General features: G+C 37.5%; 1 protein-coding gene across 14 annotated transcripts in view; it reads left to right on the top strand.

Moving 5' to 3' along the window:
• PDLIM5 (PDZ and LIM domain 5) overlaps positions 1-13,637 on the top strand; it is a 221,993-nt gene that overhangs the window by 186,952 nt on the left and 21,404 nt on the right. For all 14 annotated transcript variants that reach the window (XM_058721881.1, XM_058721879.1, XM_058721883.1 and 11 more), the window contains one exon: positions 9,969-10,143. In XM_058721881.1, coding sequence (XP_058577864.1) covers positions 9,969-10,143 — 175 coding nt within the window. The remainder of the gene's footprint in view (positions 1-9,968; positions 10,144-13,637) is intronic.

Below are 13,637 nucleotides of genomic sequence, written 5' to 3'. Positions count from 1 at the left end.
CCCTGGAAACAGCCCTAACAACACTTTGATTTGCTCAGTAACATCCATGTGGGAAAACTATAAAGCAATATACTTGTGTTGTTTTTTATCCAACAAGCTGTTATATATAATAAGCAAGAGACAACTAATACAGGGATTATCAGGAGAAATTGAAAATTGGTTATTTGATGATAACACAATTTTTATTTTAGGTGTGATAATTGAATTATGGTTAGGTTTTTAAAAAGAGTGTTCTTTTAGGGATGATATTGAAATATTATCAATGACATGATAGATGTTGCATTTGCTTCAGAATGGTTCAGAAATGGCAGGGGAATGAATGGCATATAAATGAAATGTATCAGTTACAGACTGATAAATTGTTAACGTTTGGTTCTTTTTATTAAATTTTACTGTTTTTTAAAGTAATTGTTTCCTTAGCATCCTCTAAAGATGATTAATGCTTATTTTTTCTAATTTCAGAAATCATTGTGAGCTCATGGGGTTAAACATATTTGAAGTATTGTAGTCCATGGTTATTATCTTTATTAATGCTCAAACTGTCTCATCTACTTCTTTGAAGTCCCTTTGATACCACTCTGGTAGTCTTTGATAGCTTCCTTCCTTGCTAATATGAGAAGATATTCTAGACTTCCCTTGTTTATCTTCTGCCCCAGTTCTATAATTAGCAGTTTTTTTTTTAAGGAGTCTGGTTCCTTTTAGCGGGAAGATGATAATTTTGGTACTGGAGTCATTGATTCTCTAAACAAAGATATATTAAGCAATATGCTAGGGACTGTTCTAGATGCTAGAGGTGTTTCAATGAATAAAATAGTGTCCCTGGCCTTAAGGTCTGAAGAGACAGAAAATAAGAAAACAATAAAAAGAATATAAAATATGTTAAATGGGGATGAACACTATGGAGAAAGATAAACCAGTTAGTGAGTATAGGGAATGCTGGATTGTGGGTAGCAGGTTGCCCCTTCATATAGGATAGTGAGAGAGAGCCACATTGATAAAATGGCCTTTGAGCAGAAAACCGGCAGGAAGTGAGGAGCAAGCCATGCAAACAGCTGGAAAATATTTCCAGAAGGAGAGAAGAGAAAGTACAAAGGCCCTGAATCAGAGAAGAATGCTGGTCATTTAGAGAAACCATAAGGAAGCCAGTGTGCCTTGTATGTAATGGGCAAAGGGAGAGTGGCAATTCAGAGAGGGAGCAGGAATCTGATTCTGTATGACCATTGATTAGAAGGGAGCTCAAATTGGAGGGTTTTGAGCAAAGGAGTAGCATGGTCTGGCTTAGTTTTTTTCTGGCCTCTGTATTGTTATCAAGAGTCGAAGCTACGTCTCTATAAGCAGTGACTACTGTTAAGCGAAGCAAGCGATGTTGGTGGCTTGGACCAAGGATATACTATGGAGGTGGTAAGAAATCATCAGGTTATGTTTTTCTCATACTTTCATGAGCAGTTCATCTCCTAACACCAAACTTGCTCTTCTAATTAATGATATTTTCAGCAATTCAAAAGCACAACATCTAGTAAGAGTAACCTACCTTAGAAGACATTAAATACCTCTCTTGTTTATTTTTTGAGATTTTTTGAGATATCATCCCCCTAGCCCCCACTGACTTGTGTTAAGTTTCCAAGTAAGGTTTGACATAATACAGTATTTTTTCACCGATTGCATATCAGTAATAAGAATATTTTACTATTAGTTGAATAATTTGACTTGAACCAAAAGAGTCAACTGATGAATTTCATTCCTATTTGAGTACAGTCTGGCCAAGTGTTTAATGTATACATTATGATCTTCACTACTCTTTTTTAAAAATGGATTGGTGTAGGGACCCCTGGGTGGCTCAGCTCAGTTGAGCATCAGACTTCGGCTCAGGTCATGATCTCGCAGTCCATGGGTTAGAGCTCCACATAGGGCTCGATGTTGTCAGTGCAGAGCCTGCTTCAGATCCTCTGTCCCCTTCTTGTCTTTGTACCTCCCCCACTTGTGCCCTCTGTCTCAAACATAAAAAAATAAAACATTAGAAAAATGTATTGGTTTAGAGTTAACAGCCTTTTTTGAGCAGGAGTAGAAAGCAAAAATATCAAATACCCCACTTTTTTATAGTTAGGTAACATCTGATTTCAGAGAATTCATACATTGTACTACCATGGGTTCTTTTGCTCTTAATCTCTGCTTTTTCTCCAAAAGCTATTTATATAAACAGGTGTCTTTTAGTGAGGTCAGCTATTTTTGAAGCACATGGTAAATAATTATAGTATAGTACAATACTATATACTATAGTATACTATAATATAGTATTTTATATTATATATTTATATAATTATTTTAATATTACATATAACCAACATTATGTATATTATATTATAATTATATAAGATTGCTTAAAACTTACGTTAACTAATTTGCTAAATAATACAAACCTGAATCACCTGCTTGGGAAATAATGTGATTAAGATCTTTCTAGAGTGGAGAATTTAAAAAAAAATTTAACGTTTAATTTTGAGAGAGGAAGAGCACTATTGGGGGAGGGGCAGAGAGAGAGGGAGACACAGAATCCAAAGCAGGCTCCAGGCTCTGAGCTGTCAGCACAGAGCCAGACACGGGGCTCAAACTCACAAACCGTGAGATCATGACCTGAAACTGAAGTCAGACACTTAACTGACTGAGCCACCCAGGCGCCCCTCGAGTGGAGAATTTTTACTTTATGTTTTCAAATGGTATATCACATGAGACACCTGGGTGGCTCAGTCGGTTGAGCATCCGACTTCAGCTCAGGTCATGATCTCACAGTCTGTGAGTTCGAGCCCCGCGTTGGTCTCTGTGCTCACAGCTCAGAGCCTGGAGCCTGCTTCGGATTCTGTGTCTCCCTCTCTCTCTGCCCCTCCCCTGCTCACGCTCTGTCTCTCTCTCTCTGTCAAAAATAAATAAACATTTAAAAAACAAAATTCAAATGGTATATCACAAAGATTTCCCTAACAACAGGAGGTAAGTGTCCTACCTAAATTAATGAATATTGTGTGGTTCCATTTTTTTAAAATTCTTTATCTGCAGTTTATAGTCTGCAGTCCAAAAGAGATGACTTTAAATTTCATGTTTAGTAAGTCAGGGATCTGTCTGCTTTTTAAAAATGTATTGCCTCTTAGAATACTTCAATATATGACAAATATGACAAATATTTGAAACACTAGCAATTCAGCAAATAGGTATGAATGTATGTTGTTCTAAACCTTCAGATGACTCATCAATAACCATTCTAAAGTTAATAAGATACACTGTTCGTTTGGAGAGTAGCTAGTGGCTTTAAATTTCTAGATGAGTTTTGTGGTGCTGAAATGTACTTTATATAAAAGAATAAAAATTAATTTTCCAAGATGTCCCCAATGGGGTAGAGATTAGCCACAAAGAAGCCAGATTTTATGGAAGTTGCTCAAGATTAAAGTTAAAAAGGAAAACTTGAGTCAAGAACTAACTTCTTTCTAATGTTCTCAGGATGACACTTTATTGACTCATTCATTATTCAGTTTAAGTCACTTAAATTTTTTGTGACTTAGATTCATAGATTATGAAATGGGGCTAATTTAATGGTCCTATTTAATAGCTCTATTAAAACTTAAAAGAAATAGTTGTTTTTATTACAAATAAGTAGATTGTCATCTTTAAACTACTATCTCTAAAGAGATGTATATTTTTTTCTACATAAACATGATTTTCATGACAGGTTCAATAAATGTGAAGTGTTTTGGTCTCTGTACCACCCATGGAAGATCGTTTTTCCCTGCATAGTAGTGCAGTTCTCTGCAGAATTATTAAGGAAACAAGGCTCATTTCATGGTGCCTTCCCTGTTGGAAGACCTCACCTTCTTACACCTCCCTCTCCCCATTAAGCCAAGTGAGCAGAGGCCAGGGGCTTGGCACTTGATGGCACAAAAATTGCCCATTACTGTGCTAAAGTAGTGAGAAATTCAGTCTGAAGAAGTGAAACATCACTTTATTCATACGGGAAATAACTATGCCTTGGAAATGTTCGTGGCTTGGTAATTAACAGGGCTTGTGTAGCTTTGTGTGCGGGCCAGTGTGCTAGCAACACAGCAACAAAACGGAGGTGTGAGAATTTCTGTCTTATCCAAAGTGGTTAAAATGGGGCAGTAACAGAAAACAAGGCTTTTCTTCCCAAGCAAGGAACAGAAGTGAGCTTAGGGCTTATTACATGTGTTGAAGACACAGTCACATGTTTCATGTTTAAGAATGGCTTCTCATGTTAAATAAGCTAGTTTCCCATGTACCTTCTCCTTGAGGCATGGGCCAGGTGGATTATGTCCCATTTTACAATGACTGATGGATGGAGAATTACTACACTCTTTTATTGCTAAAAATGTCCCAATGACTCAGTACTTTAGGGCTTATGCATAGATAATGTGATAAAATAAAGGCATATGGTAGATGAAAGGGTTTCACTCTCTTAGAGGTCTGATTTTCAGATTTTTCAATTGGTAACTTTCCCACTGTTTGAAATCCTGACCCTAATCCGCATTTTAAAAATATCCGTCTCAATATTGCTCTTTAAAAAGGCAAAATGAAAGTGATTTGGAACCTTCCCTTTTTTCTTTTGCATGATTAAATGTTAATTTTTTTTTTCCTTCTCTTTGTGAGGCTGTTTTCTGATAGTGGGTAGAGAGAATTACATAGTTTATCCTCTTTGTTTAAAAGTTTATCATTACAGGGGGCCCCCTGGGTGGCTCAGTCGGTTGAGCGTTGACTTTGCCTCAGGTCATGATCTCGCAGTTCGTGGGTTTGAGCCCCATGTGGAGCTCTGTGCTGACTGCTCGGAGCCTGGAGCCCGCTTCAGATTCTGTGTCTCCGTGTCTCTCTGTCCCTCCCCTGCTCGCACTCTGTCTCACTCTCTCTGTCTCTCTCCCAAAAATAAACATTAAAAAAAAGTTTATCATTGCCTTAGGAAGGTTGTAAGGATATAAGATGTTGATAAACAAATTATGCAGGCAGGGGTGTTGTGGATGTTGAGAGGAGCAAGAAGGGTGCCTGGGTGGCTCAGTTGGTTAAGTGTCTGACTCTTGATTTTGGCTCAGGTCATGGTCTCATGGTTGTAGGTTCAAGCTCTGCATCAGGTTCTGCGTTCAGGATGGAGCCTGCTTGGGATTCTTTCTCACTGTCTCTCTCTCTGCCCCTCTTCTCATACTCTCTCTGTCTCTCAAAAAAAAAAAAAAAGCAAGGACACTGCTAGCTGGGATCTTCAGGGCAGATGGGGTGGTGGCAGGGAGCTCAGGGAATGGAACTTCCATGAGCCTTGTAGAAGGAGAAAAGTATGAGTGGTACTGGAGAAAGGGACATTTCATTGGCTAATGGTCATAGAGGCAGGGCCTAACCTGACATGTTCAAGGGACAGTGAGTAAACTATAGCATAGTGGTTAAGAACACAGACTTTGGAGCCAAACCGCCTAGGTTCAGGATTGCCCTTTATTTGCTGTGTGGCCTTGGACCAGTTTCTTACCATTCTTTGCCTCAGAATAAAAAAAAGTGGTGCTAATCTTGCCTGAATCATAGAGCTGTAATAAGGATTTGACAAGAGTGCCTTCAAATAGTGATGGCACAAGTTAAATATTAAGTAACTATAATAGAGTAGGGTGATGGCAGGGATGTGAGTGAGCATAAAAGACAAGGTCATAAAGAAGACTGGAGTGAGCTCCTTGAGGGACTGGACTGTCAAGACTGAATAAGCAAGAAACCATGATGAGAGTAGTGTATTTGGGAAAATAATCCAGCAGAAAAGGTTGGAAAGAAATTGGCAGCAGAGAGCATGGTTAGGAGACTTGCAGTTGTCCAGACTTGAGAGATTCAAGACCAGGACTCAAATGACAGATCATGGGTTGGATTAAAAAGAAGGGACAGACCTTGGAAACATTTACAGCAGAACAGTTGCTAGGGTCTGTGGACTGTCAGGCACATAGGAGACAGAGTGCCGTGCCTCACTAAGTGGCAGAATTCACACATACAGGAAGGAGTTCTGAGGTAATGTGTGCAAAAAGATGAAATCCATTTTTCATATCTTGAATTTAAAGACAAGAACAGGAATTGGCATTGAAAATGCTTATCTGTTGCTCTAAGAGAAATCAGGTCTGGATACAGAAATGGAAGACACACAGAGGAGCAAGTTGTGCTGTGCAAGTAAATGCGGTAACAAGGAAGAAGAATGTACACAGTAATATTCTTTCCCATTTCTATATGAGGAAGCATGAATCTAAGGGAGTGAAAACATTTTCCTAGCCCAGTTGAGTCACTTGAAACAAGGGCAATGGTAAAGCTCACTGGTCTGTAAAATGCCATTTCACGGCTCAAGTGCCAGGCAGAGAGCCCTGTAGATGTGCTATGTGTTTATAAAAGCTGGGTTTCTGAATCTGTAATTGCCCATCATTGCAAACAGGCTTTATTCTGGTAAGGGAGAGTTATTCTTTCAATTAGCCCAATTAATCTTACCAGTTAAAACCACAGCTGTAAAATGAATCCTGTCAGTACACACACATGCAGTAAATTTATATTATTATTTATTTATTATAAATAAGAGTTAGTCCTTTTAAATGTTTTTTGAATATATGTCTTTTCCACTACATCGTAATTGCCTGTGGGTAAGGAGCAGCCCTCCTGTTGGTTTCAGGTTGTCACAGTTTTTACATTCGTTTATGTTTTTTAAATGTTTATTTATTTTGAGAGAGAGCATGTGTGCACGAGTCGGGGAGGGACAGAGAGAGGGAGACAGAGGATCCAAAGCAGGCTCTGCATTAACAGCAGAGAGCCCAATGTGGGGCTTAAACTCATGAACCGTGAGATCATGACCTGAGCCAAAGTTGGACGCTCAACTGACCGAGCCACCCAGGCGCCCCATTCAGTTATGTATTGATTTTAGTTCATTCATTGATTCATTTGTTCATTTATTCCAGACACCGTATTAGCTCCTAGGCTGAGGAATAAGGCATAGTTCCTGCCCTCAGGGAGCTTGCTTTTTAGTTGGGGAGGAAGAGGCACAGATATATGAAGTAGAAACAGTAATAAAGTTATTCACAGAAAATTATGGGAATGTGAAAGAGAAACATTTAATCTGGATTATGTGGCATGGGCAGTGGGGAGAGGTACTTCAGGGAAGATTTTTAGAGCAGTTGACTTCTGGGTTGAATCTTAAATGCTATGTAGTGGTTACTAGGTAAATAGAAGGGGAGAGAAAGGACAGTGAAGACAGCCTATGCATAGATGGACTGACAAGAAAACTTGGGGCATTGGGCATTGCTGCAGCATGAAGACTGAGGCAGAGGGTGGTGAGCAGTGAGACTGTGGGGCAGGCAGAGAGCACTTGGAGGGCCCTGAATGCAGTGCTTAGAAGCACGGACTACATTCAGTGGTCAGAGAAGAAGGACATGCTTGAAGTAGTGTATCAGAGTTGTGACCTGATAAGATTTCAGTCCTTGGTGGCAGTTGGGAGGATGCATTGAAGGATAAGACATTTTGGCAACCAGCAAGGTGGGAGAGATTTAGGACCTAAACCAGGACAGTATTGTCGGAATGGGTGATGACGGGCAAAATCAAGAAGTACTTGTGATGTCAAATCAGCAGGACCCATTATTACCACAGATGAGAGAGAGAAAGGTCCTAGAATGGTTCTTAAGTAGCTACCTTATATGACTGGGTGACCGATTTTACAGTCTACTTAGAGAATACAGGAAGAGAGGTAATACATTGAGTTCATTTTTATTTTTATTATCTTGCAACACATTGGGATATTAAATGTGCCTCTGATGTACTAGGAGTTAAATCTATCTGAATATTAGCAGAGATGTCTAGATGAGTAGAACTACATTGCTGTCAATACTCAGCTTAACTGCATCTCCTCTTGGAAGCAGAGGCAACTCTGCTTTTCTTATAACACATTATATATATTTACTTATATGTTTATATTTGTATGTATATATATAGGTATAACACACACACACACACACACACATTTCTTAGAATCCCTTGTGATGAAAAGTAACTCCAGACTTAATAAAGCTAAATATACCAATTTTCTAGGTTATTCATTCCTGTCAAAACTAAGAAAAAAAAAACAAACGATTAATGTGGCCTTTCAGACAGTAATAAAATTTTAAGACTCTTTCACTGTGTTGTAATCCTTGATTTTCTTTTCTGTTTATTTCTGTAGTCACAGTCCAGTGTTTGATACATAGTGTCTCCATAAATGTGAGTGAGTGAATAAGCAAATGAATAGGTTTTTTTAAATATAATTCTGCTTTTGCTTTAATATTTAATACAGTATTACAGATGCGATTGAAGCCCCTTTGCAGTTTTACTCACTTCCTTTGTGTCTTTCCCAAAGCTAACCCGTTATCTTGAAATGTGTGTGTCTTCCTCCCTGAAAATAATTATTATTATTTTAAAAATTTTTATCAAGTATAGTTGACATACAATGTTATATTAGTTTCAGGTGTATAACATAGTGGTTTTTGACCATTCTATACATTATGCTATGCTTACCATAGTAAATGTAGTTACCGTCCGTTACCATACAATGTTATTACAGTACTTTTAACTATATTCCCTATGCTGTATTTCTCATCCCCATGACTTTATTTTATAACTGGAAGTTTATATCTCTTAATCCCCTCCACTTATTTCTCCCATCCCCCCAACCTCCTGCCTTATTTGACTTAGCATAATACACTTTAAGTCCATCCGTGTGGTTGCAAATGGCAAGATTTAATTCCTTTTTATGGCTGAGTAATAATAGTCCATTATATATCTTTACCACATCTTCCTTATCTGTTGATGGATACATATGTTGCTTCCATATTTTGACTGTTGTATATAATGCAACAGAAAACGTAGGGTTGCATATATATTTTTGAATTACTGTTTTTGTTTTCTTTGGGTTAATACCCCATAGTGGAATTACTGGATCATATGGTATTTCTGTTTTTAAAATAACTTTTTTAACATTTATTTATTTTCAAGAGACAGAGAAAGACAGAGTGCGAGTGGGGAAGGGGCAGAGAGAGAGGGAGATACAGAACCAGAAGCAGACTCCAGGCTCTGAGCTGTCAGCGCAGAGCCCGACATGGGGCTTGAACCCACCAACAGTGAGATCATGACCTGAGCTGAAGTTGGATGCTTAACTGACTGAGCCACCCAGGCACCCCTGGTATTTCTAATTTTTTGAGGTTATGTTGGCCTCATAGAATGAGTTGGAAAATTTTCCTTCCATTTCTATTTTTTGGGACAGTTTGAGAAAAATAGGAATTAACTTCTCCTTAAAGGTTTGGTTGATTTTCCCTGGGAAGCCATCTGGCCCTGGACTTGTTTCTTGGGAGATTTTTTACTGCAAATTCAATTTCTTTGCTGGTTATCAGTCTGTTCAAATGTCCTATTTCTTCCTATTTCAGTTTTGATAGTTTATGTTTCTAGGAATTTATCTATTTCTTCCAGGTTGCCCAGTTTGTTGGCATATAATTTTCCATAATATTCTCTTATAATTGTTTGCATTTCTGTGGTGTTGATTATGATCTCTCCTCTCTCATTCATGATTTTTATTATTTGGGTCCTTTCTCTTTTTTTTGATAAGCGTGGCTAGGGGGTTATCAGTTTTATGAATTCCTTCAAAGAACCAGCTCTGAGTTTTATTGATCTATTCTCATAGGTTTTTGTTTTGTTTTGTTTCTGTATCATTTATTTCTACTCTAATCTTTATTATTTCCTTTCTTCTGCTGGCTTTAGGGTTCCTTTTCTGTTCTTTTTCTAGCTCCTTTAGGTGTAAGGTTATGTTGTGTATTTGAGATTTTTCTTGCTTCTTGAGGTAGGCCTGTGTTGCTATATATGAATAGATGATTTTACAAAGTAATATTATTATTTGAATATTAGAAAATCTTTATATTTGGCTTATTCTCATTCTGATTCTTCTGTGTCTTAATTCCTAGCACTTTCCAGTGGAAGAATCTCAAACAGTGCAGCCTCATCAGGAGCAGTAGCACCAGCCAACTCAGCCAGGGGACAGCCCCAGTCACATGACCAAGGCACTTTAGTGCAAAGAGCTGAGCACATTCCTGCAGGGAAACGAACTCCAATGTGTGCCCACTGTAACCAGGTCATCAGGTGGGTTATTCGTTTTTGGAATTTTCTTGAAAGTACTTAATACCAATGTTAATTTTTTTTATTATTTTGAATGATTTCAGATTTTATTAGTGAAAATATTTTTGCTATATTTTTATGTAGTCACTGAAGTGATAAATAAAAATATATATTTCTTAGAATCTCTTGTAATGAAAAGTAATTCTGGACTCTGTAAATAAAGCTAAAAATACCGCTTTTCTCAGTTATTAATTCCTGTCAAAACTAAGAAAAAATAATGATTAATGTGGCCTTTCAGAGAGTAATAAAATTTTAAGACTCAAAGGGACCCTGAAGATTATTTCTCTGAACTTCATTCTTTTACAGATTGTAAAAGTGAGGACTTTTCATTTAGATGAAAAATAACTAGTGAAAAAGTAAAGAACTTTGAGCCCTAGAGAAAAAAAGATTGGATTTTTGAATACCTAAGTACTGAAAGATATAATTACCTTTGGATCTATTCATAAATGCTTTCAATTTTAGATTAGGTCATAACCTGCTTCTTTAAAATACTTTTGTATCCAAATCTGTTTTATTGTCTCTTAAATTCCATGAGGGAAAAAAGGCCCAGAGATCTTATGTGAGTGCACTATATTGCCACTTAGCCTCTGAGCATTTCTTAAGTGATTTCTAAAATGTTAGAAGGTGTAGATATGAATGTCGATGGCAGGGATCCCACCAGCAGGACCTTGTTGCTTCTGTGAGTCGCCTTGTTGGCAGTAATAAATAATAGGTTGAAATGACTCTTCAAGCTCACTCCTCATTTTTAATTTATCCTGTTTTGAAATAGTTGAAACAGTGGCTTGTCTAAAGTTGAATAACGTTAAGGCTTGCTTGCATTTTCCCCTACTCTATTATATAATTATTGCTATTTAAGAACCAAATATAAATATTCTTTTCATTGACCCACTATTAAATAATAAATATGTCACGGACACAGTACACAGTACATGATTAAAAATAAAGTCGATTTTGGGGCGCCTGGGTGGCTCAGTCGGTTGGGCATCTGACTTAGGCTCAGGTCATGATCTCACAGTCCGTGAGTTCGAGCCCCGCATTGGGCTCTGTGCTGACAGCTCAGAGCCTGGAGCCTGCTTCAGATTCTGTGTCTCCCTCTCTCTCTCTGACCCTCCCCGACTCGTGCTCTGTCTCTCTCTGTCTCAAAAATAAATAAATGTTTAAAAAAAATTTTTTTTAAAAATAAAGTAGATTTTTCATCTTAAGTGTTCATTGTACGTTTCAAAAATAATAAAACAGCAAAAATAAAAGTTCGTACGTAATTCTACCTTCCAAGATAACCACTACTAGTATTTGAACTCTCATTTTTAAAACACACATCTGTAAGGACACTTGTGATTTTACAGAAATAGAATTATAATGCAATATTTTGTAAGCTGGTTTTTCTTTTTCTCTTAAATGTGTTTTCCATCTTGAGTTCCTGCTTAATAAGAACGAGCCAGTAGCAGTGGGAGTAGTTATAATAGTTATGGGGAAAAGGAGGAAAAAACCAAAGTCTAGACAATAACCAACACACAGAAAGCATTTGTGGATATTTTACCTGAATAGATCATGCGTGACTCTAGACCCACTTGTTCAAGCCATAATATCAATTTGGGTAGAGTCAGTTTCCTAAAAGTAGTACTATAGGGTTAGTGCCTTAAAGAAATATCTAAATTAATAGATTCTAGCATGGTGCTGCTTTGTTCCAATAAATAAAACTATATTTTTAATTACCAACTGTATTTAGTTGTTATATTTTTAGGATTAATATTAATCAAATAAAAAACAAGTTCTGACTTGTAACATTTGTTTTTAGAAGTTATGGTACTTTGGTTACCTAGAGTGGTGGTTAGGGATACTATATTCTGAATAAAAATACCCTTTATGGAGATTGGAGTCACTGCTATTTGTATGCTGTTGTAAGCAAGTAATTACTGGATGGGTTAACGAACTGTCAAACCCTATCAGTTGTTGATTCATATTGTCTGATTATCAAATTCTGTGACATCCTATAATCATAAGTACCAACACGTGAAAAAATTACTGTGGAGAAAATATGAACATCTAAATAGGAATTACATTCCCACCCCTCCCTACCTATCTTGGTTTCAGTTTTAACGCTAGGCCAGGATGTAATTTTAATACACAGTCTTTCTGCCATGTGAAATAAATATGTATTATATTAATAAGATGAATGGCCATTACTTATTGCTCCCTCATCTGTTAAATTTGTATTGCTCTGGATTATCCCAGCACTTTGTTATCAGTTAAGCATTAAAGCTTCATTTACTAGGGAAGTTAATAGGAACAGGGATTAATTCATGTCAAGATCACATGACGGTAATTAACATAAGCATATTTGCTTGGTGTTCAAATGCTAAAGTAGCTTGAATAGACTGTGGTCAGTTCAGAGACCTAGTCAAAGCATAATTCTTATTCTTGGCCTCAGTGTCAGTATCACTTACCAAAGCAAGGACACGTTAGATCAAGTGACATTCTCTTGGACACCTGTTTTAAAAACAAGCTGCGGTTGCAGGCTTGATACTTCAGTAGGGAATATTGTAACCTGCAAACTCTGGGAAGTTTAGGATTATTTTATAATTTATATCTTATTTTCCACAGAGTAATTTACATTATTTGTTTATAATTTGTATTGTTTTATTATGTATTTTCTTTTTTTTTTTAACGTTTATTTATTTTTGAGACAGAGAGAGACACAGCATGAACGGGGGAGGGTCAGAGAGAGGGAGACACAGAATCTGAAACAGGCTCCAGGCTCTGAGCTGTCAGCACAGAGCCCGACGTGGGGCTCGAACTCACGGACCGCGAGATCATGACCTGAGCCGAAGTCGGCTGCTTAACCAACTGAGCCACCCAGGCGCCCCTCTTATGTATTTTCTAATTCCCGCATTTTCAAAAAGTATTTAAATAAAAGCAAACTAAGGCAAATTTTGTTTTATTTTAATTTCTTTAGCAAAGTTGATGGCCTCAGAAAACTTAATTATTGAATGTTAGCATTGAGCTTGTTATCTCTTATAGAACATATTTATCCAAAATGTCCATAAAATATTTTATTTGGATGTAATTTAATGCCTGACATTTTTTTGGTTTGTTTGAACCTTGAAAAGATTTATGAATGTTGCACCTAAATAGACATTACTTTGATTAGTTAGTGGCCTTTTATAGATGGATAAGAAATTCTTTTGATGCTTTGATTAAGTTTGTTATGGAACGTGGGCACCTGGGTGGCTGTCAGTTGAGTGTCTGACTTCAGCTCAGGTCATGATCTTGCGGTTCGTGAGTTTGAGCCCCGCATCGGGCTCTGTGCTGACATCGCAGAGCCTGGAGCCTGCTTCCGATTCTGTGTCTCCCTCTCTCTCTGCACCTCCCCGCTCATGCTCTCGCGCACGCTCTCTCTGTCTCTGTCTCTCTCTCTGTCTCTCTCTCTCTCTCTCTCTGTCTCTCTCTCAAAAATAAAT

Source organism: Neofelis nebulosa, chromosome 3 (genome assembly GCF_028018385.1).
Source record: "Neofelis nebulosa isolate mNeoNeb1 chromosome 3, mNeoNeb1.pri, whole genome shotgun sequence".
Lineage (NCBI taxonomy): Eukaryota > Metazoa > Chordata > Mammalia > Carnivora > Felidae > Neofelis > Neofelis nebulosa.
The sequence above is the reverse complement of the archived record's forward strand: the minus strand, read 5'-3'. Positions and strand labels throughout refer to the sequence as shown.